The 24,142-nt window shown below is 37.6% G+C and overlaps 1 protein-coding gene and 1 pseudogene across 1 annotated transcript; both read right to left on the bottom strand.

Annotated features, from left to right (window-relative positions):
- Nucleotides 1-12,334: 12,334 nt before the first annotated feature.
- LOC122641632 (S-adenosyl-L-methionine-dependent uroporphyrinogen III methyltransferase, chloroplastic-like) lies at nucleotides 12,335-14,410 on the bottom strand. Its single transcript, XM_043834918.1, has 5 exons — nucleotides 13,827-14,410; nucleotides 13,553-13,630; nucleotides 13,364-13,433; nucleotides 12,986-13,263; nucleotides 12,335-12,801 (listed from the first exon to the last, which is right to left on the bottom strand). Exons 1-5 carry the CDS (start codon nucleotides 14,373-14,375, stop codon nucleotides 12,652-12,654), a joined length of 1,125 nt encoding a protein of 374 aa, XP_043690853.1. The 5' UTR covers nucleotides 14,376-14,410; the 3' UTR covers nucleotides 12,335-12,651.
- Nucleotides 14,411-22,690: 8,280 nt separating this feature from the next.
- On the bottom strand, nucleotides 22,691-23,494 carry LOC122642327 (annotated as a pseudogene).
- Between the last annotated feature and the right edge of the window lie 648 nt (nucleotides 23,495-24,142).

Genomic DNA, 24,142 nt, shown 5'->3' with positions numbered 1-24,142 from the left:
CAGCGCACCACAAGTGTCCAAATAGTGTTCTTTTTTCAAAAAATTTTATCGCCTTCAATCTCCACTGAAATAAAAGAGTAAAAAATTTATGATTGAGTTTTCCTTCATCCACAGTAAATGAAATTTTTATCACCTCAAGTATAATACACCTCAAGTGCACCAAAAAGGTACATCTGACGGTGCATGCACCTTAAAGTGTTTTTGTCTAAAATACTCCCCCAAATGCATGTACACTGTCAGATATGTACCTTTTTGATGCACTTTGAAGGTGTACTATACGTGACGGGATAAAGGTCCAATAGATGGGAACACTTTAAATAATCTTTCTTGAGTCAAACAAAGATTTTTCATGATAAGGGGAGGATAACTAATATGATTCATCAATGGATAAATAGATTTTGTAGTGAAATCATTATTTTTATTATAGGGAGAAGATAACTGATATTGAAGTAAATGGATAACTAATCGGAGAGAGGATAATTAATATTGAAATCACAAAATAAATCCTACTACCAAATCATTTATTTAAGTATCCAATCAATTTTGAATAGTGAACAAAGTGATCAATGAAAACAATTTACAAATCAATTACCTTATTCATAACCTAATAGTCATTGATTTGTAACAATTTTCCTTATAACCCGAAATCTTCTCAGTAATATTGAAATCAATGAATAATCAATTCACCTATTCATAACCTCATAATCTATTATTTTTTTCGGTTTCATTCGATTTGATTTTCGATCTAGATATTGATCGATTCGGTATGATCCAATTTTCAGTCAGTCTCATCATACCCCAATTCAAAATCAGTCCAATAAAAATCAGTGTGGTTCGATCTGAGTTTTTTGATCGGTTTTATAGGTTTGGGTTAAGTTTTGACAACCCTAGGCGCACGAACCACGTAGCCTGGTAGTGTTCTTTTTCCCTTATAAAATTATGGAATTTATCTTACATTTTAAATTGGAATTCAACCAATGAGATGGTGTGGGGTTGGGATCACATTGCACAGCAAAAATAACTACCACCGATCTCGTTTTAAATTGAACTTTCAAACAAGTGTATCAATTTGGATGTCTTCCATTAATGAATCTGCTGCAACTCAATTATTGCAATTATGATAGATTAAATATACAGTTTTAAATACTATCACCAGACAAATTAATTAAATTCTGAGCCCCACCGACCTCTGGTTATGGGTCTCCCATTCCTGCCATTGCACTTGAATTCCTCGCCAGCCTATCCCTTATCCACCATCTGCAACTGGCTTCTTCAAAAGGGTTCCTCAAGTTACAATTTGCCTTAAACTCAGTCCTTATCCACACACGGGTGAATGGGGTGAAGGGATGGGAGAGGGTGGGGATGGATATTGGGAGGATATTGTAGAACATACTTGTTGCCGTTTGATTTTGATCGAGCTGAGGTGGATGACCTGTGAAAAGAATAGTTAATGGTTAGATGAATCCGAGGTTAATTAGTGATTAATCTCTGATGATAAAGTTAGAATCGAGCAATAGGTAAGTAAGAGTGAAATACGGAAAGAATAATAAATGTGATACCTCTGTCCGTCACTGTTCCTTTTATCATTAGGGTCGATTTGTGCTACAACCCACTTGGGTGGATGGTAAACTGTTACAACCCACTGAGTTAAGTCGATTGGTTTGACTCACCTATGTGGAAGCAAATAGAACATTTAATATCTCAAATGCATTAATTGACATGAGGCTCACTGGTCTTACATAACTATCATAACATTCATGTTACTCTGCCACGTGCATAAATATATTTTTAGATATATCAATACTGAAACCCTAGACGGGTGGAGGAAAACTTTATCTTAATTTTAATATCACCTTATTCAGATCTATATTTCCAGGATTTCAGTTTAGTTACAAAATTAATAATATTATTTTTGGTTTTTTACAAAAAAAAAAAAAAAAAAAAGTGCAAAACTTATATTTAAATTCACAAAGCCACGATATCTTAACCTTTTGATTTGATATATAGGAGAAGGGTATGCTGTCGACTTCATACAATAAAAGACAAGAAAAATAATGAAACTCATCCGCCCAAGAGTCCAATCATAGAAGTACATCATGGTGGATAAACCTAACGGGCAAAACACCTTCTCTATAGAGTATCATCACTGTGGAGACCCTCGTACAAATATATCTTTGCTGATCTTTAGGAAAAAATATATATATATATATATAGGTAAACCATATGGGTGACTGTGTACGTTCCACGTTGATTTACGAAAAGGATTTGATTCAGATTGCTATAAACAAGTTCTTGTGAGATTCGTATCATAGGTCCACAAACTGAGATGTCATCCAATTTGCCTTGTGGTAAACGTTTGTGTTATTTTATATATTCTCTTAACCAACGGTAGAGATTACACCAAGTGTCTCTCTCTTATTGGAGGTTCCCCACATCACTAACATCGAGAATCCTTTTATGTATTAGAAAACTTCCAAAACAGGCCGTGTTGGATCCACGTGTATTTATCTGCGAGGGCAATGGTATCTTTCTGTCTTCAATTTTTTTTTTTGGAGATGCTGTCTTCATTGTTGGATCTTGGTTTTTTAAACCTACTCGGATTCTCTACGGCATGCGTGCGGCTTCATGCATGTAGGGCATAGACCTCACCTAGGCAAGGTACTCGAGCAGTGGGTGGGGCGTGAAGAATGCCTGATTTCATTAATTAGATATATAACAGGTTACACATATTTATATTACAAGGCATAGTTCTCCAGCTGTCCACGTGATGACTTTAACCGTGCACATGGGCTGATACAGTTTGTTATAACCCTAATAACTTAAGATAACGTGTTTCTATCAAAGCGGTCATTTCAACTCTGCCTGTGTGAGACCACACACTGGCCACTCGACTGCCCAAACGTAGAGGATCAGAATCGAAAAGCAAGAGAGAGAGAGAGAGAGAGAGAATAACATTTAAACCTTTTGTGTCTCATATGGAACTACGAATACAGATCGGGCAAGAAGGCTAGGTTATAGGTAAGGCACATGAAACCTCAGCTACACTACTATTTGGATAAAAAATTGGGCTCTACCATAGTTGATAAATATACATAGGGAAGCAGTTTTCTGTACGGAAGGGTGGCCTACGCTAATATTCCTATGTGTCTATCTCTTTCCTTCTTAAAACAAGGTGACAGAGGTGTCTTTTCACATGGGGAGGAGAGAGATAGACTCATGGAAGTGCTGACGTAGGCCACACTTCCAGACAGAGAACTTTTTTCCATATACATATTATACTTGTATCTATACATATCATTTAAATATGACATTTATCTAACTTATATATATATTTTTTTGGATAGAAATCTAACTTATATTTTTATAGATATGGAAAAATGTCTCTTTGAATAAAGATTCATATTTAACACGTTTAAACCAACAACTAATATGGGTGACAGATACTAATTAAAAAAAAAGAGAGGGCTCAATCAATCCATGAAAAGACATTTATCTAACTTATATTATTCCTCTATATAATACAATATCTTAAAAAAAAAAAATCTATGAACTAACATCCGGATCTGGTATATTACTATTATTATTTTGGATACGAGTGAAGATGAGATCCAAGAGACTTGAACCCAAGACCGGTAGGGTGGGTTTTTATATTCTACATTTCTATCAATTGCACTAAGCAATTGTTCTCAACTCGGTAAATTATTACTTCCAATTGACACATCGAATTTTGGTTGGGCATAGACAGCCTATAAGACATTATTAGATGTTTATTTACACTCTTTGCAACCCAAATTATATTCAACAACAACTTCCAAAATCTCTACTGACAAAACTTCTCTCTTCTTCATGAAGTGGCATGGCTCGATAGAGAATTTGGGGTAGTATCTACACCGGAGTTTGAGAATATTGACACTCCAATTTTTAGTGGTAAATTTAGTTAGCTATGCTTTCACAAATGGTTCAAAGACATAAAAACCAATTGTTGTAGACAACCAATGCAATTTTCTTTTTTTTAAAATTTTTTGTAAATTGGATTTCATGGGTTATGTTAGATGATGATATATTACCTTTATGTTCGATAAGATGATGACTATATTATTAATACATTTTTTTTTGGTAAAAATATTATTAATACATTGATGTACTTTATAATCATGTTGTGGGATGTATGATAGGATTAAGTATTTTTTTTATTATGTCATGTTTATTTTAATCGAGAAACTTTTTTTATTTTTTTTTTTATTATAAATTTATATTTTAGATGCAATTATTGTGTTTGTTAAATAATGTACTTAATTCAATGGATGTATGATGGGATTGAGTATTTTTCTATTATGTCATGTTTATTTCAATCGAGAAACCTTTTTTCTTTTTCTTTTTTTTTTTGTAGTACAGGGTTGCCTCTCACATGATCGTTAAGGATAATCTACTTTTGATTTTTGTTTCCCTCCATTGTTTACGATCATAAAAACCTCGTTCTGATACCATTTGTTGGGAGAAAAAACTTTTCCTACTTTTGTATTTTATTAATTTTCACACAAGTGGGAAAGGGTTCATTTTTTACAGCAATATTATTCTGTTTTTGCTTTTCACATGGTTTTTACCGATATTGCAAGAACATATTTTTTATTAGAGCATGAGTCAGGAAGGAATCTATACTCTTGGCATTTGATAATTGATGGTTAGGTAATGTCAGTCCTGTAACATGACCCAATGTAAATAATTGCATTGTCTTTAAATTCTTTATTAACACATTGTTTGTTGTCAATAAATGCATGCCATTAATTCTCTCAACAAATATGAATTCTGTGGATATAAAACAAACAATGTCGGTGACGCGTTGTGGCGAATACTCATCAGAAATCTTAGGTAGTATCGGAAAATTAGGGTTTGTTGGATTAAATTACCACTTTACCCCTAGTACCGCTTTTGTGTCCAAACCTTTTCAAAATTGACCAAAAATTCTTAAGATGGATGTGTTTTTATCCTATTTATCCTAAATCCAGAGTTTTGCTGCAAAGGTGATTCTTTTCTAGAAAACCAGGGTTTTGCTGGGTGAAAATGACCAAAATGACCCTGGCATCCAAAGTCCCTTGCCCTCCTCCATTCCCTCCCTCTCTTAGCTCCAGCTCCAGCTCCATCTACAGTGTCATGTTGGAGGGGAAGGAGGGAAGAATGTTGGTCGATGAGTATTTTTCTCTTCAAAGTTCAAAGCTCAAAGCTTCAGACTTCTATGCATCTATACAGCAGAGCCTTTTTTACATGTTGGAACCAAAGAAAATGCCAGAAAATAGGAAGCAAAGAGAGATGTTCTAGTTAGTCTTTCTATAGAGGGCCTCTAGGCTCCAACTAAAGAGCTATAGGGGTGATCAAATTCAGAAATTTTTTTTGGGACTTCGAGTATGATAGAAACCAGTTAAACTTGGTGCTTAAACTGATAAATGCGTAATATGATTGGATCAATGAAGCTTCATTTAGAAGATGAAATCATACTAAGCAGAGCAGCACCTTCAGATCACACTCCAACTGTATAGCATTATAACCATGAAATAAATGGACCAACAAAGTTTCAAATTTACAAACATGAAATGTAATATACAAATTCTAAGAATCAAATTTGATCTCAGGAACATCGTCAGTGATTTCGGTAAAAATGTCGACATTTAACTCTAGAGCAAATTACTTAAATCTCCCCTGACCTTTTTGACAATTCAGGGAACCTCTCCTGTCCTTCTGACAACTACTCAGATTTCTCCTATTTTTCAATCTTGGTTTCACTTAACCCGAGTCTGTTAACGGTGTTAGTAAAATACATGTTGTGACCAAAATGCCCTTACATATAAAGGCCAATGCATCCTTTCCCTTTCTTTTTCTTCTTCTTCCTCCTGCAAACCCACTTGATCCCACCCCTTTGCAATCGAAAGTATTATCATGGAATGGCTGACGAACCACCTAATCGGAAACCACCAACGGAGGAGACTTTTTCTTGGAAGTTCCGATGGCATCGTGAACACCGCCTTCAGAGAGAATACGTCTTGTCCGGTTGGGGTTTCGATGCATAAAGCTTTAGAGGTAGCCTTCAACGATCAGATCTGCACCAAAGGGTTGCGAACAGAGAGGTTCCATGCCTAAGGCGAGGCCAAAGAGGACAGAGTAGCCAGTGATGTTAGCGAAGGCGATGGCTAGAGAGCCCGTGGCCACCTCCATGTCACCCAGGTGGATGTGGACAAAAAAATTGGATTTCCCTGCTTTTTTAAATCCGAACTGCCTCTGTTGATCACATCTTAAATCTGATATCAAGGATTTCTTTATTTCAGACCCTTGTAGGGATTGTTCCACACCTCCTCTGTCTGTTAGCTTAAGAGTTTTGCTTAATTCAAAAAAATTGCTAGGTTTGTATGAGGTTTTGCAGTGCCAAAGAATTAGGATTAAGTCAATAGAGCAGAAAATTATGGGTTTGCTTTCCTGCAACCATTACATTGAGCCTATGGCTTATGAGGATATTAAAACAATAGTTACGTGGAAACAACATGTAGATTGATTGAAAATAGCAAAGGATTTGCAACCTAAGCTTCTACTTGTAAAGAATTTATGTACAGAGTGCAGATATTTGTGCTAATTGGAGAAGTGTTTTTGTTTACCCTTTAAATAGTCAGTTTTGATGTATGGGAAGGCCAATAATTTGTAAAGAATTATATCAAGGGATTTGTTTTTTTGTATCTTCTTATTTTGTTTTTCTCAAGAGAAAGAAAGAGTCTCTCACGGAGTCATGGTGCCTACGACTGGGAAATCAAGCCCCTTGAAAAACATACTGGTTAGAATGCTTTTGTTTCCCGTTGCTATTCTCCTTCTTCGATTCGCTTACGTTGTCACGGCTAGCCGTGCTTCTTGCAACTCCGGCGATTTTTGTTTCTTCTCTGTTCCTGAAAATCTCAATATCGCCAATGGGATCTTACGAATCGACGCCTCCACAGTTGTTGTCGATACCATCAGATCTTCTTATAGCTTGATAAGAACAATACTTGGGAAGACGAAGAATAGACCAAATTCCCACTTCTGGAGGGAAACCTCGCGAGAACGCAATTAACTTTAATATTCAAGACTGGTCCCTTATTAATATCAACTCACCAATATATAAGGTGACAAAACAAACAGAATAAGCATGGACTACGTAACATAGAGATAGACTATCCCTAACATAAAGTGGACACCTACTAACAACCAACTTCTATTAATCATATCACTCCCACTAACTTTCTAACTCTTCTAACTCAATGCTGGAATAAACAAACACGATAACTTCTAACTCGATCTGTTATGCCTCGTCAGCCTGCCCTGCCAAGTCAGCTTGCCATGCACGAGTGATCGTATCACATCTCTACTCTTCGCAATCTCTAGACCAGTATAGAGTGGCGCAAGGGCGTCGATTACTATTCTTCTGTGGATGGGGTTGCACAGGGGTTGGAGCAGGTGGGTTTGCAGGAGGAAGGAGGAGAGGAAGAAGAAGAAGAAGAAGAAAGGGATAAGGTGTAAGGGTACTAGGGTAATTTCTTAAATGGAAAATAGGTATAATTATCAGATTTCTTAGGTTTTTCAAATTTATCCGTTAGCTGATGTTAAAATACTAACAGACATGGGTTAAGTGAAACGAAGATTGAAAAGTAAGGGAGGCCTGTGTAGTTGTCAGAAGGACAGGGAGATTCTCTGAATTGTAAGAAAGGTCAGGGGAGGTCTTAGTAATTTGCTCTTAACTCTATTTTCTATATTAGTTTTTGAATTGTGAAACAACCACTACCAGTCCATCCCTGCAAGTTAAATCCACACCCTTCAATTATAAGGGTTATCATCTAACAAAAAAAAATAAAATTTATAAGGGTTATCCATAAGCAATAAAGAGTTTCTGTTCCAACTAATGCAAACTCAAAAAGGTCAACAGTAATGGTAAATAAAGGTGTGAAGTAGAAGTAGAAGGAAGAAACAGTAGAGAATCGGTGTTTCTGGATAAAAATCCATGGCTTCTTAAACAAAGAAAGAGAAACCAATTGGCCAACCATGAATCAAAAAGAAAAGATTCAATTATAGATTCAAAACAAAAAAAGGACGTAATTGATATATGTCAGTACCTCGATGTTCTCACTTAACTATCCTCATACCTATCCGGTTTGAACTTTGAAGCCACTAGAGGCACCTGATTTGTCACAAATAGTTTATTGGAATCTCACTTAATTATCCTCATACCTATCCGGTTTGAACTCTGAAGCCACTAGAGGCACCTATCCGGTTCAATGTTCTCACTTATTCTATATCAGTTCATTGGAATCTCACTCAGAAAATGTGTTTGACAATCCATAGCTTTGCATAATTATACACTTGAGGTATTGGATTCTAGCTCCATCTCTAATCCTTATGCAAAATACTTGGAAGTGGGTAATGACTATTAAAATTCAGTATAGACAAAATTTCCCAAAAAAAAATGGATGTGAACAAAGAACACTTGGGAAATATTAAGCTACTGCAAGACCAATGATACAAAAGAAAAGACTTTCTGAACAAATAAGTTGAAGAACCAAAATTCATCACTGCATTGAATGAAGAACAATCACACTTTGCACTAGGTTGTTTAAAGAGTAATGACATTGAGAAGAAGACAGTTCTCATTAAGTAAGCTAACTACAGCTCTGGATTGAAAAGTTATCACTTCCAATAAAAAAAAAATTAATGTAATAAAAGAACTAGACATAAAGTCGAAGCACTAGCATCATATCAGAATATTCTACCTGTAAATTTCTAACAACAAGCTCCAACACTAGAAAACAAGAGACAAAAGTAAATTAAATTAGGCAGAAGAAAGGAGGTAAGAAACAACTTCTGCCATAACCCTAGCCAGACTTTTTGCAGAATATAAGTGCATACAATGTTTTCTCCACAACCAAAGAAATAGGATTAAGTTGTTACAAGCCTCAGTGACAGAATAAGATCTAGTAATTCCAGTCTACACGAAAATTGTGAGCCATTGTTCCTTCATGAATCCTTTACAGAATACACGCCCCTAGAAATCTATTGTAGTGGCGATTAATGAGAACACCCTAAAAATATGACACTATCCCTAAACAGGGACTTTTACTGGAAAAGCCCCTAAAGACAATATATAAGGTATTTAGTCCCTAAACACAATGTATAAGGTATCTATGTCCGCTGCTGCTTAAGAAAAAATCCTCTCACATTCTTCATTTTTTATTGTGCCAGCTCAGAGTTACTGGAAAAGTTCAAAGATGGCGAAGTTGCAGAGATTGATTTGTCACCTTCTGTTAGCACTTCTCCACTTCTCTTATTTTTCTCCTCTTCTTCACCATTTCTTCTGTTATTAAGTTGGTCTTTTTTGTTCTATCTTTTGTTTGCCCTTTTTCTTTTAATGTTTTATTATTGAAAGTGATAGATATTGAATGGATATGCAATTAAGAAGACATTACCTGCTTTAACTGTCAAAAGGTAGATAATTTATTGGAGCCTGAATATTGGACCTTAGATTGTTCATTCATTTATGCCCATCTAAGTTACCCAGATAAGGCATTTGTAGTTAAAAGCAAGAGCTCTTAATTTTGATCTAGTTGGCACAAGTTCCCATTTGGGTTTTCTGTGATGCCTTAATTTATTTTCCTGCTTTCTTATGAAGTATTTTCATGCTGTAAGCTGTAGCCGTATATCTAAGTTACCAGATAAGGCATTTTTAGTTAAAAGCTAGAGCTCCTAATTTTGATCTAGTTGACAGAAGTTCCCATTTGGGTTTTCTGTGATGCCTTAATTTATTTTCCTGCTTTCCTATGAAGTATTTTCTGTGATGCCTTAATCTTTTGTTCGATCTTTTGTATGCCTTTACCATTTTAATGTTTACTATTGACAGTGATATATATTCAATGGCTATGCAAGTAAGAAGACATTGCCTGCTTTGTCTGTCGAAAATAATTTATCGGAGCCTGAGATTGTTCATTCATTTATGCCCATCTAAGTTACCCAGATAAGACATTTGTAGTTAAAAGCTACTGCTCCTGATTTTGATCTAGTTGACACAAGTTCCCATTTGGGTTTTCTGTGATGCCTTAATTTATTTTCCTGCTTTACTATGAAGTATTTTCATGCTGTAAGCTGTAGCCATTCTTTCCATTCCATGGTTCTTTGATCATGTGTCTAGCTCTTAGCTTTTCTTGTCTGTTCTTTCCTTTTCTGTGTCAGATCTTTTTATTCAATGTCAGCCGTAAGGGTGTTGCCACAAGAAACAGAGAAAAATATTCTTCGCAATCATCCATAGATTGGGGATGCAAATGCAGATGTGGAGAAAGTCTGCTTTCTCTGTCTGCTAAAAGAACTCATGGATAGCGGACATGATAGTAATACAAAGGGAAAACACTCTTTTAAAAACAAGTTATAGCCATGGATGAAAGTTTCCCTCTTGCAGTAGAATATTTGTCTCTTACATCCTTCTAAACTATGAAAAAGACTGAAGAACCAGAGAGCATAGTTGTCAAGGCGTCGCCTAGGTGTCACTTAGTTGACCAAGGTCACTTAGGAACTATTGTCACCTTGGTCACCTAGGTGGGTGTTTTGGTCGCCTTGCGTCTAGGCCCCCTCCAACGCCTTGGTTTGCCTAGACGCCATGATAACTATGCCAGAAAGCTCAATGATATTTTCTCACTGAATTTAGGGGGTGTTCATCCATTTTCCAAAGGTTACTAAATCTGCAAATTCCACTATTTAAGAATCGGGATGTATTTGAATGCTTATTTCAGACCAACACAAGAAGTTAGTGCATCCAAATTATCCATTCCTTGGACAATCCTGTCCATATCTCTCACCTGATCACCCTTATTATGGCTTTGGGATGCAAACGAAGTTCTCTGGACTCTTGTAATATTTTTGTGATCAATTAAGTATAACAAACAAATTAGAGAGAGAGTACACTCTGTTGATTAATGACATGATACTAACTGTTGCCATTTCATCTTTGGATATAAAACAGTGCAACCTACAATTTCTCCTACATTTGATAAAGAGGTTCAAATGGTGAACTCTGTCTATTCCATCTCCTGAGGAACTGCAAAAGTGATAGATTGAACTGCATTACAAATATGCAATAATTTCTCAGGAACTTCAAATGCCTACAAGTCAGGAAAGTTACAAAACAATAACACAGAAGGTTTGTACGTGTTTGTGTGTGTGTGTGTGAGAGAGAGAGAGAGAGAGAGAGAATGTGACAGATAAATCACAAATTAGAATGCTGCACCATTTGGGAAAAAGAAATGAATAGTATAAGAACTCACTTTTTCTGTATTTTGGAAATAAAGTTACTACACCTAAAAAAACAGCCAAAACCCTAACAATAGTTTGACCAATGATGGATAGAATTATTTCTTAAATTAAAAAAATTGGAACAGAAGAGAGTATCTTCTGACAAAGAAGAGAAAGAAAATCATCAGATCTTTTGGGAACTCTAGTGAATATTGGATGTCTGGAAGGAATAAAGTTGGTAGAGCATTCCTTTCTATGTTCTAGCAGGAGATGCATGTAATTGGATGTTGCCTCTTTCCTCTTACTTTCATTTCTCAGCTATCATTTCTTCATTTCTTCATTCCTCTTATTTTCATTGCCCTACTTTTGTATGGACTTCAGTTTTCCCTACTTTATTTTGCACGGATCCATGTAGCCGACCCCATTTAGTTGGGATAAGGCTGAGTTTGTTGTTGAAACTTAGATTATTTTTATAGATTAAAGTAGCCTATTTTCAATCAGGATATGTTAGTATCATGGTCTCGGTACTTTGAATAAACCGGTTATGTTTCATATATTGTAATAGAAAATGTATTCCAAATAGATTTAATACAGTTGGATGAATATAGTGAATAGGAAAGCATTTTAATTGATTTGGTGACAGATGGTAACAGCAATTGAACATATCACATGAAGCCTTAAAACAAAAACTGTTCCTTCTTAATGAAACAGAACTAAATTACGCTTTATTGAAAAATGGTACTTCTGCTAAACAGAATCAGCACAAATTAATGCAATTCTCACAAAAATTTGATACAGTGATCATATTCTATAACAACACCTAGCCTAATGGAACTGACAGAGGAAATCTCACATACAAAGCAAAGAGATGGAACCGATGGGAGTCTTAAGGACATTCATCCTTAAAATCAGACATGCTATCTTGAGTCTTAAGGACATCCATCCGTAAAATCAGACATGCTATCTTCCAGATACTTGCTTTTCTTTCTCCCCCCCCCCCCCCCCCCAACTCCCTTTCCCCCTGGTTGCGGACCTGCAGTTTAGTGAATTTCCATATATCAATGGAATTGATGAGGTTCCTTCTTCCATATAGTGGAGGCAAGTCAGGCAACATGGATAATAGGCCACTTGATGACAGTAACCAAAATACCAGACCATGTCCAATTCTAACTGTAATAGCAGTTCCACTCAGCTCTAATATAAACAGTTAGAAGACAACCAGATCAATGTGCTTCCACAAAGTACGAGTACCCACACTGATTGTTCATCCATCGAGAGTAGGAGTGCGCGACACTTAGAAAGGCTCAGTTAGAGCCATGTTTCAAACATGAATACACTCATTCCTTTTCCTTGGGTCTCTTCACTTGACTACTGAGACTCCACCAAAACGGCTGCTTCTTTAGAACACTGAGGCCAGAACGGTGAGAGTGCCACAACCTTCCCAATGATGATAAGTGTTGGTGAAACCAAGTTTGCAGAAGTAACTTCATCGATGAGATCCTTAAGTTCTGCAAATACCTACATTAAGGTTCAAATAGATGTGAAATTAATTATTACCCAGTACTCAGTGAGTAATTGACAGTAAAATGGACACCTAACAAGTATATAGTGGATAGATAAAGTAAACTATAGAGGGAACCTGCAGTACTTATCATGCACACACAGTTGAGACAAATGAAAACTATCATTCATGCGCACTCACCACCCGTTGCTGAGGGGTAGTCCCTCGTTCTATTGCAGCAGCTGGTGTATCAGGTGGTAGACCGTGATGCATCAGCTTCAGAGCAAGAGATGGGAGGGTGGACAAGCCCATGTAAATAACCAAGGTTGAATCAGGATCCGCTGCATGCTCTGCCACATACAGAGGATCTGTTCCTCCTTTCCTTGAGTGCCCTGTCAGAAATCTAACACTATTTGCAACACCCCGGTGGGTCAATGGAATTCCCAATTCTGCTGCAATCCCTGAAGCTGCAGTAATGCCTGCACGATATAAACTCCAGTGATCAAGCTTGTATGGAACATAAGTGGTTTCTACTTCAATTACAGTTAAATGAAGGGAAACTATTTTACTATGTTGTACCTGGAATAACCTTGACTTGAATCCCTTGTTGTTGCAAGAAATCCATCTCCTCTCCACCCCTCCCAAACACCTAGCAACCCAAATAAAAATTTCATATTTTACCCATTTTGGGAAATCACAAGGCATTCTTAATCTAATTCCTCTTGCTTAGGAAATTATTTCCATGAACATGTCATGGTAGAAACTTACCAATGGATCCCCTCCTTTTAGCCTTACAACAGTAGCACCAACTTCCGCAAAACTCAGAAGCAACTCATGGATCTCCTCCTGCAAAACCAATTCCAATTGAAAGGTCAATGTTAAAACTTCTAAAGACATATGTACCTCCAACCAAATTCTTTGGCAACATAAAATAAATTTCTGAACAAACTTAAAATCAGTAAAAACCCGCACTTGCAGTCACAGAAAGACTTAATTTTAATGCCCAACAAGGAAAAGAAATTTTAGGAAGAGAAAAAAGGACCTGAGTACGGCTATGGTAACCAGCAGTCTTGCCAACATAAAGAAGCCTGGCTTCTGGTCGCACCATATTCAACAAATCATTCGACACCAACCGATCGTACAACAAAAGATCAGCACTTTTAATTACTTTAAAAGCCTTCAGCGTCAAGAGTTCAGGATCTCCCGGACCAGTCCCAATCAAGAACACATTGCCAAGCCTTCTATTCCCTCCGTCGGACCCTTCATTCTCTCGTTTCTCCCTCAAAATCTGAAGCAGCTTCTTCAACTCGGGTAATTGCAGAGCTATATCGTTCTCTCTAATGGAACTTGAATTCGGATCAAATGGGAGAGAACAAGAAGCATTGAGAGATGGGTCATTGTATAACCACCTATCTCTTTGATATCTCTCCATAGAGTGTTTTTCTGTGAAAGGAGAAGGGGAGGAGGAGGAGGAGGGAGGTGTGTAGGACAAGGAGCAAGAGGGTTGCTGCAGATTAACATCTCTGGGTTTTCTAGACCGGAATGATGAATGAGAAGCAGAGAAAGATGAGAATCGATTGACGATAGCCATCTCTATAGAAATCGAAACCAAAGTGAGACTAAGAAGGGAATTAACAAACACAGAATCGAACGAAGAGAGAAAGGATTCATATTTATACCTACGCAGAGGAGGGAAGAAGAGTAAAGATGACTGGCGGCTTTGTTGAGGTGGTGTTTGGGGAGCTGAAAAGTTCAGTCAAGAGTGGCTTTCTTTGGATTGTGAGTTGTGTGATGTGGATTTGGGCAGATTCATTTGGAGTTTTGGACGATGGATAACTCGGTATCGGGATCTGATACCGATATCAATATGAATTGGTACCTGTATCAGTCTCGGGTGGATATCGATATGAATCAATTGCATCAGATCGGATTGAACAATTTTGCCCTGAAAATGACTGATGCTTAGGTGTTTTGAAAAAATGACCGATCTAATACCGGTAGCTAAAACTATGTGATAATGTCAACACAATTTCTCATTCAAATTTGATACCAATCAATTTGAATTGGTTAAGAATCGATTGGAACATGTCAGATTCTTTCATCCAACCTAAAAGCCCAAGCTTCAGTATGGATTATGGAGAGACCATTTCTAAAATCGTATGCCCTACATTTGCATATTATCCGATCAATGTGGTACTATAATCACTCTGATTCTTGATAATGAAATGCACTCACTGCTTCAATTACATGAGTTCATGTCTAGTGCATTAACAATCTGCTTTGATATCATTTTTTAAAAAGCTAGATTTTCAAGGTGGAGAAATCATTTCCATGGTCATCAAGAGCACTTGTAACAGTTTGGCTGCTTGGCTGACACTCGGGCAACGAAAACCCTCTCCGTGTCGAGACGAAAAGTCTGGCCCTTGTTCCCTCCGTGGATTCAGAACGGTTGTATCTCTGAATTTGTACTTCTCTCGAATGAATAAAAATTAAACTTTTTTCTACCAAAACAAACAAATTTGTTTATTGATCGACTAGAGACGGGATCAGCCCAATTCCAACCCAGATCTGTCAATCCGAGCCAAATTGAACACAGCAGCTTAGTTGGCCTTTCGACTTTGGACCTTTGAGGGCACGAGAGGTCAAAAGGAAGAGGCTCTAAGTCTTGGTCCCCGCACTTTGTGTCATGCTTGTGATTATTTATTTAACAAGTGGGAAATTCTGAAATGACAGCTGCGATTGTAGCCGTGCACTGTGACCCGTCCTTGTATTGTATGGTCTATGGACCACATAGCAGTATAGCACTTCACTTGACAATCTCCTTGAAGTAAGGGTGTCAAAATCAAATTGAAACCATTTACCCCACGGATCTTGATCGTCTACGGTGTTATGGGCAAAGCAGCCTGAGCGGCGCACATACAGGAGCCCTGCAATGACTGTCTTACCCCTGCCTAAGCACCTTGCCCGAGCAACAGTAAGGTGATCATTGCAGGGCCCCCTCTTTGTGCACCGCTCAGGCCGCTCTGGGTAGGGCACCATAGACGATCTGAATTGTTTACCCCACACTAGTCATCCTACCGCTCTCACAAACAAGCCTCCTTCCACAAGCAAGTCGTTTACTACTCTAAAGATGATGTTGTTTTTGCCTTTATAGCCCAGCTTCGAATCAATGTCCACTAAAGAAAAAATTATGCCATCGCAAAAGACCTAAGCAAATGCAGATCCTGTTGAAAGAGTGTACTTGATTCAAGACTAGACCCTTTGCTATGAGCCTAAAGCGAAACCAAGATTTAAGTAAGCAGATGAAGTCATTACACGAAAACTTTTAGGTGATGATCACCCACAAATAGAATTGAACCGGTTGAATCTCAACTGTGAAATCATTTAATAAATGGTTCAATTTTGATTTCAAAATTGAGACTGTTTAGTTAAACGGTTTAAACCGACGATAAATCTTTTAAAACCTATTAATATCTGCATAGTAAGTTAAATCATTCATGATTAGAATAAACAATAAACAATTATAATTTTACAATTATTAAAAATATATAAACAACTATAATTTTACAATTATTAAAAGAAAATATTTAAAAATAAATAATTCAATTGAATGTTAAGTTTACAACGTTTCAATAAAAAATTTAAAAAGAAAGAAGCTGGTTGAATAAAAATTACAAAAAACCTAATAAACCGTTTAACGGAAACAATTTAATAAACGGTTCGTGTTTCATTGTTGAAACCATTTGGTTTCGGTTTCTACTTGTAAGCATGCTAAACCAAACCGAACCGAACTGTTTAACTATAAGGAATGCCGACAGGCTGGGCTAGGCTAGACAAAAGTAGGTCCAACTCAACCTAGTTCCATGTAAGTGAGCCAGGCCTAGCTCAGCAATCCTCTCACATAGGGGTATCAATTTCAGGCCCGGCTTGGTAGACCCACTGAGCCCGTCCGATTAAAGCCCAGCCCCACTAGGTCTGCTTACGAAATGTATCAAGCTTAAGCCCGACATGCTTACAAACCGGGCGGTCCCAGTTTAGGGTACTAGCCCATCGGGAGTCCAACCAGACCCACCGATTCCATGCCCGACCTAGCCCAACCCTTTAACATGTAAGCTTTGTTGTGAGCTTGGGCCCTAGTTGATTTGTTGGCCCAAATCTGTTTATGACATTAACTTTCTGTTGGGTTGGGCCTGATGTATTGGGTATATTTGTTTATGATATTAACTTTCTAGGAAAATTCTCCTCTCCAGTTCCTTGAAGTGTGGCAGTGCGGCAGTGCTAGGTGGAGATGTCGACACCTGGCGGTTGCTGCATCCAAACGATCCATATCAATGAGATTGGACCGTTGGATGTGGCAGCTGCCAGGTGTTGACATCTCCACCTAGCAGTGCCGCCCTGCCACACTTTAGGAATTGGAGAGGATAATAATCCACAGATTGGCTAGGCCTGATATATTGGATATATTTTTATGATATTTTTTTAACTTAAATTTATATCATGGGACATGGGCCAATAGGAATTGCATTATTTCAGCCTATTTCTAATGAATTAACCATGTTCAAACAATTGGAATATTCAATTTTAATGGGAAAAAACAGAAAAGATGTGGCAAGATGGTACACATCTATGTAAAATTAAAATATTCAATTTTAATGGGAAAAGACAAAAAAGAGGTGGCAAGACGGTATACATCTTTGTAAAATTAAAATATTCAATTTTAATAGGAAAAGATAAAAAAGATGTGGCAAGATAGCACACATCTTTGTAAAATTAAAATATTCAATTTTAATAGGAAAAGACAGAAAAGATGTGGCAAGATAGCACACATCTTTGTAAAATAAATTAAAATATTCAATTTTAATAGGTTGTACCTTTCAAAAAAAAAAAATGGTTGTACCTTTTAAAGCATGTTTATATTTATGTTGACCGTAGCCCGGTTCTACACCCTTTAAGGCCCGATTATATTACCCAATTATAGTCCGAAGTCTAACCAGTCCCGGCTCGAATACTTAAATGGGGGGTCACAGTGTAAACCATGAGGCTTGACCGAACCTGACCGAGCCTGATCAGTTGACACCCCTACTCTCACCCTCTTTGGTTAAAGACAAGACACGAGTCGACTCCGATCACATCTTCGAATAATTATCAGCTCCAATTCGATGCCTGCTCCAATTTCCTCAAATTCCTCACATAGGAGCGAAAATGACCACCCTACCCAACATGGGTAGTGTATTCAGGTAGGGGGTAAGGTGGTCATTTCAGCTCCTATGTGAGAAATTGGAGGAATTCGAGCGGACAACGAATTGGAGGGGATAACATTTCTCACATCTTCAGCCCTTGTATCTTTGAATAGGAAAGTTATAAACCCATATTCGATTAACTGTGTTTTTTTCTTTTTTTGAAAAAATGGATAGAGAAGAAAAGAAAAAAGAAAGAAGAAGGGTGATTTGATAATTTTCATAATTGGATATCTAATGTTTACATTGATCGCATATCAAATTTCAGCCTCAAATTCAATTATATACTTTTCATATTAAGGGTGTCAAATACAAATTGAAAAAAAACCGAAATCAAAACAAGACCGATTGGTTAGGTTTGAGTATCGGATTTCAAAACCGATTCTTGATTTGGTTTCAGATCTAGCATAGGAATCATTATTTTCTTTTTGTTCTATTCATTTTTTATTTCTTGTTGTATAATTTTTATTAAAGATTCATTTTTGGGAAAAAAAGAAATGTTGCTTGGTCGTATGATTCCTGCACCCAGACTACTAGACACTGGATTGCATAAAATTATTACCCTACCCCTCTTGGAATAAAAAATCCAATCCATGTTGATGTCTCTGCACTCACTCTCATTGCCCTCCACGTTTATGCAGGGACTACGCTACCAAGCAGTGATCTTTTGTCCTTCATTTTTTTATATTTTAATCCCACTTCAACATAGTCGGATCTGTAGCAATTGACACTGATACCAATTCGACACGGTATGAAATATCGATCATATCATCCAATTCATATCACCAATCTAATACGGGACATTGACATGACCGATGAAAACATGGTACTTGTAATCAGATCGAACGAATTGGTAGCGATAGATCACCGGATCTTTATCCCCTCCAGTTCCCTGTTCAGCCCAATTCCCCAGTTCCTTTAACAAGGGGGGGCTGGAATGATCATCCTACCGTTGCCCGGACTCTCTGATACCTTAACCGTTTACTTCCAAAACTACAGCTATTGGATCGGTCATGTATCAGATTGGTATTGGGTTACAATAGGATTAAATAAAAAGTTAAAATAAATAAATAATTGAAATAATAAAAAGTTAAAATAAATAAATAATTGAAATAATAAAAGGTTAAAATAAATAAATAATTGAAATAATAAAAAATTAAAATAAATAAATAGCTGAAATAATAAAAAATAAGAGAGAGAGAGAGAATGAGATTTAATAACTAAAATAAAGAGAGGGAATTGGAAAAAAATTTAAAAAATTGATGAGGAAGAATAAATGAGAGAGAGAGAGAGAGAGCAACAAATTAATCATAGTACAGCACAACAACCAGAGTTACATTACAAGGTGATGCCATGGAGTCCGGTTCCGCAGGTACACTCATCAGTACGTGTCCCTCTCGATGGAGCTGTTTAAAGCAATCCCCGGCGAATTTTTATCCTCTCAATTACACTGTCCGTATTTGATCGTCAAATACATCTAATAGAGGGAGGTGGATCCCACCTCGGGCAGTGTGTTCGGGCAGGGGGTAGGATAGTCATATCTGCCTCCTCTGTTAGATGTACTTGACTCAAGTACGGACAGTGTAATTGAAAGGATAAAGATCCCCAGCCGGTAGCATTGAGAAGCACACTAGGCCTTCTGAATGAAGCACTTTTTTTTTTTTGGCTCTGACTTTAACGGTTCAACTTCGAACTCAACTTGGCCACTCACCCACCCAAATGACTCCACTCCAATAGCAATCATCAAGGCCAGAACCCAGAGGTGGCATGAAACGTTTCTTCTTTCCCTCAAGTAACCCAGAATTCCAAAACAAGGACTTTTGAAAGTTTCAACTTCTGCTGGTGAAGACAACTCGATCACCTTGGTTGTTTCATTTCACTGAGAGAGTTATTTAATTAAGAAGTAGAAAGAGTACTAGAGGCGAGATAGATTTGAGCTGATGGGAAAGTAAGATACTGGAATTGGTGGTCCAGACTTTTTAGGCTTGGCTTTGGTGGGTTTCTCTTTCTGATCAGTTGGGATTTTGGTTTGGGCTTTCTTTTGGTTTTGGTGATCACCAGCTTCTATTTCGCTGGAGATGCGAAAGGAAGAAAGGCCAAAGCAGCTGAAGATGGTAGAAAACATTCTGTCACAGACAAAGAGAATTGGAATTAATAAGAGGGCTTCACTCACTAATACACACCTTGGACTCCTCTGGAGTCTGGACTGGAGTTAGTTGTGTTTTGAGAACTCACAAGACTTTGATGAATGAAAATATAATGGTGCTCAAATCCTTTATTTATAAACAGAAGAAGAGACCCAAATTGGTCTTTGACTTTGAATGGTTCTATTAATTATATGTATATATATGAAAAAAAATAGACTTTGAATGGTAAACTTGTATGACTTTAACTTGGAGAGCAAGTTTTCCTTGGACGATGTCTACACTAGCTATATATCGATGTACATGACGCATAATTAATATACAATTGATGGATGAGATGCTCAATAAAGTATCCATTTTTCGGAGAAAGAACATCTTGAGAGAATTGTCTGACTCTGATTAGACAAAAATTTCGGTACTAGGGTAGTTCGTAAATTGTTTACTAAGTGTTTTAAAATATTATTATAAATATACAATTATATATTAAAATTATTAAAAAAATGTTTTATATTCAACCGTGGATGAAGACTCTCTGATATTGTAGTTTGTAAATTGTTTACAAAGTGTTTTAAAATATTATTATATATATACAATTATTTATTAAAATTATTTTAAAAATATTTTATATCCAACCATTGGTGAAGGCTGTCTGATATTGACCGATCGACAAATTAGGATTTTTTGGTGGTGTCCATTTTCATACCCGTAAAATTGCTATGTGATGATGTTAAGGAAGAATGAGTTTCATGACTAGGGTCTGAGAAGTGAGAAGGGTTAGTTAGGGTGCTAGGGACTTAGGTAGAACTCATCCTTAAAAGCTAGCTGTTAAAGAGAGAAGAAGATGGTGCCCAAGTACCTATTAACCCACCCACATTTTCATTTATATCCGATGTGAAACTATTTTTTTGCCTACCGCGTAGAACCCCAACAATCTCTCCCTCCACGTGGGAGTTATCAAGATTATCTCCATCTCCCCCTCCACATGGAACCATTCTAAGATTACACCGTGTTTACACGCCCTGGCTTTACCCCAAGTTTGGCCCTGCTACACCTTGGTCCTGTCACAACCTTGGCTCTGATACCACTTGTTAGGGACTTGAGTAGAATTCAACCTTAAAAGCTAGCCAGTAAGGAGAAAAGGAGAGGATGTCCAAGTACCTATTAACCCACCCACATTCCTATTCATATCCGATGTGGGACTATTTTTCCTCCTACAACGTGGAACCCCAACATAAGGATGTAGAGAGTTCTTGGTCTCAGGTTTGGGAAATAGTAGGAATTGTCATTCTCTATTATTTAGTGAAGCCAAACGGTGATTTACCTCTGTTTTATGTTTTACTGCATTTTCTATGATTGGTGGTGGATCTTATGGTGCAACAAAAGCCTTATCCAACATTGATCTAGATGATCCAAAGACGTTCAATGGTTGTCAAGGGACTCTACTAATCCCAACCTATAAGGTCTGTGGCAAGTAAATATGAATCACTATCAGTTAGGCAGCACTTGGATGTCAATATCAACAAAGTAGGGATTTAAACAGATAGTAAAAAATTTGAATTCAATTCACATCTATATCCATTTAGGGTATCCTTTCAGAGGTATTTGGATTTGAATTCAAACAATCCAGAACATAATCTATCTCATTCAAATAGATATTTAATTAATAATAAAAAATTAAAAAAATTAAGTATATAATGATCATGGAGTTTGTTGAAGATTTGACTAGTTGAAAGACTCATATTTGCCTAGGGGAGGAAAGCCTGGGTTGCACAACTTAGAAAAGTAAATAGATAATCGAAAATCCGGATTCAGTTCGATTTGCATCTGTATCCATTTAAGGGTATTCGTATCCGATCAGAAAATATCTAGATCTGATCACATATGATTCGTATTCGATCTTTTACACCTCTCCAATAAAGCACAAGACCTTAAGAGCAGCAATGTTCTCAACCCCAACCTTACCTGAATCCTGGTGACCTAAGAGCCCGGATCAGGTCCTTGTACGAGGACCTTATCTTGGGTTCCCGTGTGGTAGTTCTCTCTCTCCATTTTTATTTAATTCCTTCCTCCAATTTGTTTATTTAATATTCTATCATTTTGTTATTTTACTTTGGAGAATTATCATCCCCCTCTCCTCTAAGTTTCCTTAATATCAACCCAATACCCAAGTTTTGCAAAATGATAATTCCTTCTCCTATTTTTTAAATAAACTATCAACCGTACCCTAAGTGACTAACTCCATTAAAAAAAGCATATGAAAAGACGATATTACCCTTGTCTCTAACCATTCAATGTAAAACCACTTGTTTAGACAGATAAAAAAAGTAAAACCGCTTGTCTGCAACCCCTTTCCCCACCACCGGCCCTTTTCCCAGACCTCCCCTCTGCAACCCCTTTCCCCACCCACTGTAAACTGCCTCTCTCCTTACGCTGCACTGCCGCCCCAAGTACGACGTTACAGTTGGCTGAGGGTGTGAATCATTAATTGTTGGCAGCCCTTAACAGAGACGATGTCGAAGCCGGATTCAACTAAACAGGAGAGTTCTTCTCCCTTCATTATCTTTGCTTTTGCTCCGACTTTCACAAACAACTAGGGTTTCACAAGGCCTCTTGACGGTGAATCTCGCCTTGTAAAACCCAAATCCAGAGAGATCGATCGGTAGTATCATCAACCCCGCATTGAATAGACTGTAATCCCCATTGAAACCCACCCGAGCTTTGGCACTCAAGTAAGGACCACGAAGACAGTCTGAGAAGTCTCGAGATTCATGTCACGAGTCACAACAGAGGAGACAAAGAGCTATGGGCTTAGAAGGATTACAAGCAGAGAGACTGCCAGTGTTTTAGGTGTTCAAAAATGATCTTCTGTTGCAAGTAGATGTAGGTTGAGATGGCTTTGGGATGAAATTTGGGGCAATCCGACGGCAAAGATCCTTGTGATCGTGGCCCATCATGTAGATGAGATTCTGCTCACCAAACAGCTTTTTACCGAACGGATGGCCGATGAGATGGAAGGCATCAGGGCGAACGTTGGTGAAGATCTTGTGAGAAAGCTCAGAGCTTCGAATGAAGACGATGAACTTACTAATGATGTAGTTTGCTGAGACACCCAGAGGGCTTGATTTAACGAAGGATGCTTGGAGGTCCCAGAACTTTGTGGGGTTACAAACCAGACAGATTGCGTTACCCAGAAAAGGAAACACAAGCAGAGGACCTGGGAGGGTTCGCTTTTTTCTCAAGTAGCTGACTTGCTCCAATACGATCAGAAAAGCAATGAAGGAGATGAGGTAGGGAATTGTAAGTGCCAAGCTGCTCCATAAGGAACCCATGGCTGAAGAACACGATTACGAAGAAACTATAGCCTGTGATTTGGTCCAAATGAGAAAATTTAGGAAGATACAAGAAGAAACAACGTCAATTCCAAACCAACTTTCTGTTTGAACCTCTTTCTCGCTCTTCTTTTTCTTCACTGTCTTGCCGGAGAAGATGCTCTCAAACGATCCTGTTCCTGTGCATTGTCCATGGGAAGATGAGTGTTGCAGCTACTGCAACCTGCTCTGGGGCGTTGTAGAGGAATAGTGGGGAAAGGGGTTGCAGAGGGGGTTCTGGCGATAGGTATGGTGGTGCGTTGTGGAGGAATGGTGGAGAAAGGGGTTGCAGGGGGGGTGATGGCGATGATGGCGGTGCTGGCGGAAGAAGAAGAAGAAGAGGAAATGGGAGAAAAAGATGCCGAAGGGAAAGTAAGGGAGGGCAAAATTGGAATAAAATTATATTAAGGGTATTTTGGGGTTTTAGAAATTTTTACATGGCATTTTTTAACGGTTAGGGTACGATTGATAGAATATTTAAAAAGTAAGAAAGGGCATTATCATTTTTTCAAAAGTTGGGTATTGAATTGATATTAAGGAAAATTAGAGGGGAGGGGATGATATTTCTCCTTTTATTTTTCATCATTTCCATTTAGTTTATTCCTTTTC

The sequence above is a fragment of the Telopea speciosissima genome, chromosome 10 (assembly GCF_018873765.1).
Source record: "Telopea speciosissima isolate NSW1024214 ecotype Mountain lineage chromosome 10, Tspe_v1, whole genome shotgun sequence".
Classification (NCBI taxonomy): domain Eukaryota; kingdom Viridiplantae; phylum Streptophyta; class Magnoliopsida; order Proteales; family Proteaceae; genus Telopea; species Telopea speciosissima.
The sequence above is the reverse complement of the archived record's forward strand: the minus strand, read 5'-3'. Positions and strand labels throughout refer to the sequence as shown.

Excerpts from the sequence above, each read along its gene's own strand:
- LOC122641632 (XM_043834918.1), bottom strand. The coding sequence starts at position 14,375 with ATGGCTATCGTCAATCGATTCTCATCTTTCTCTGCTTCTCATTCATCA. Across the intron at positions 13,434-13,552 it reads TAAAAGGAGGGGATCCATTG|GTGTTTGGGAGGGGTGGAGA; the intron begins GTAAGTTTCTAC and ends TTGGGTTGCTAG. Across the intron at positions 12,802-12,985 it reads CTACCCCTCAGCAACGGGTG|GTATTTGCAGAACTTAAGGA; the intron begins GTGAGTGCGCAT and ends ACCTTAATGTAG.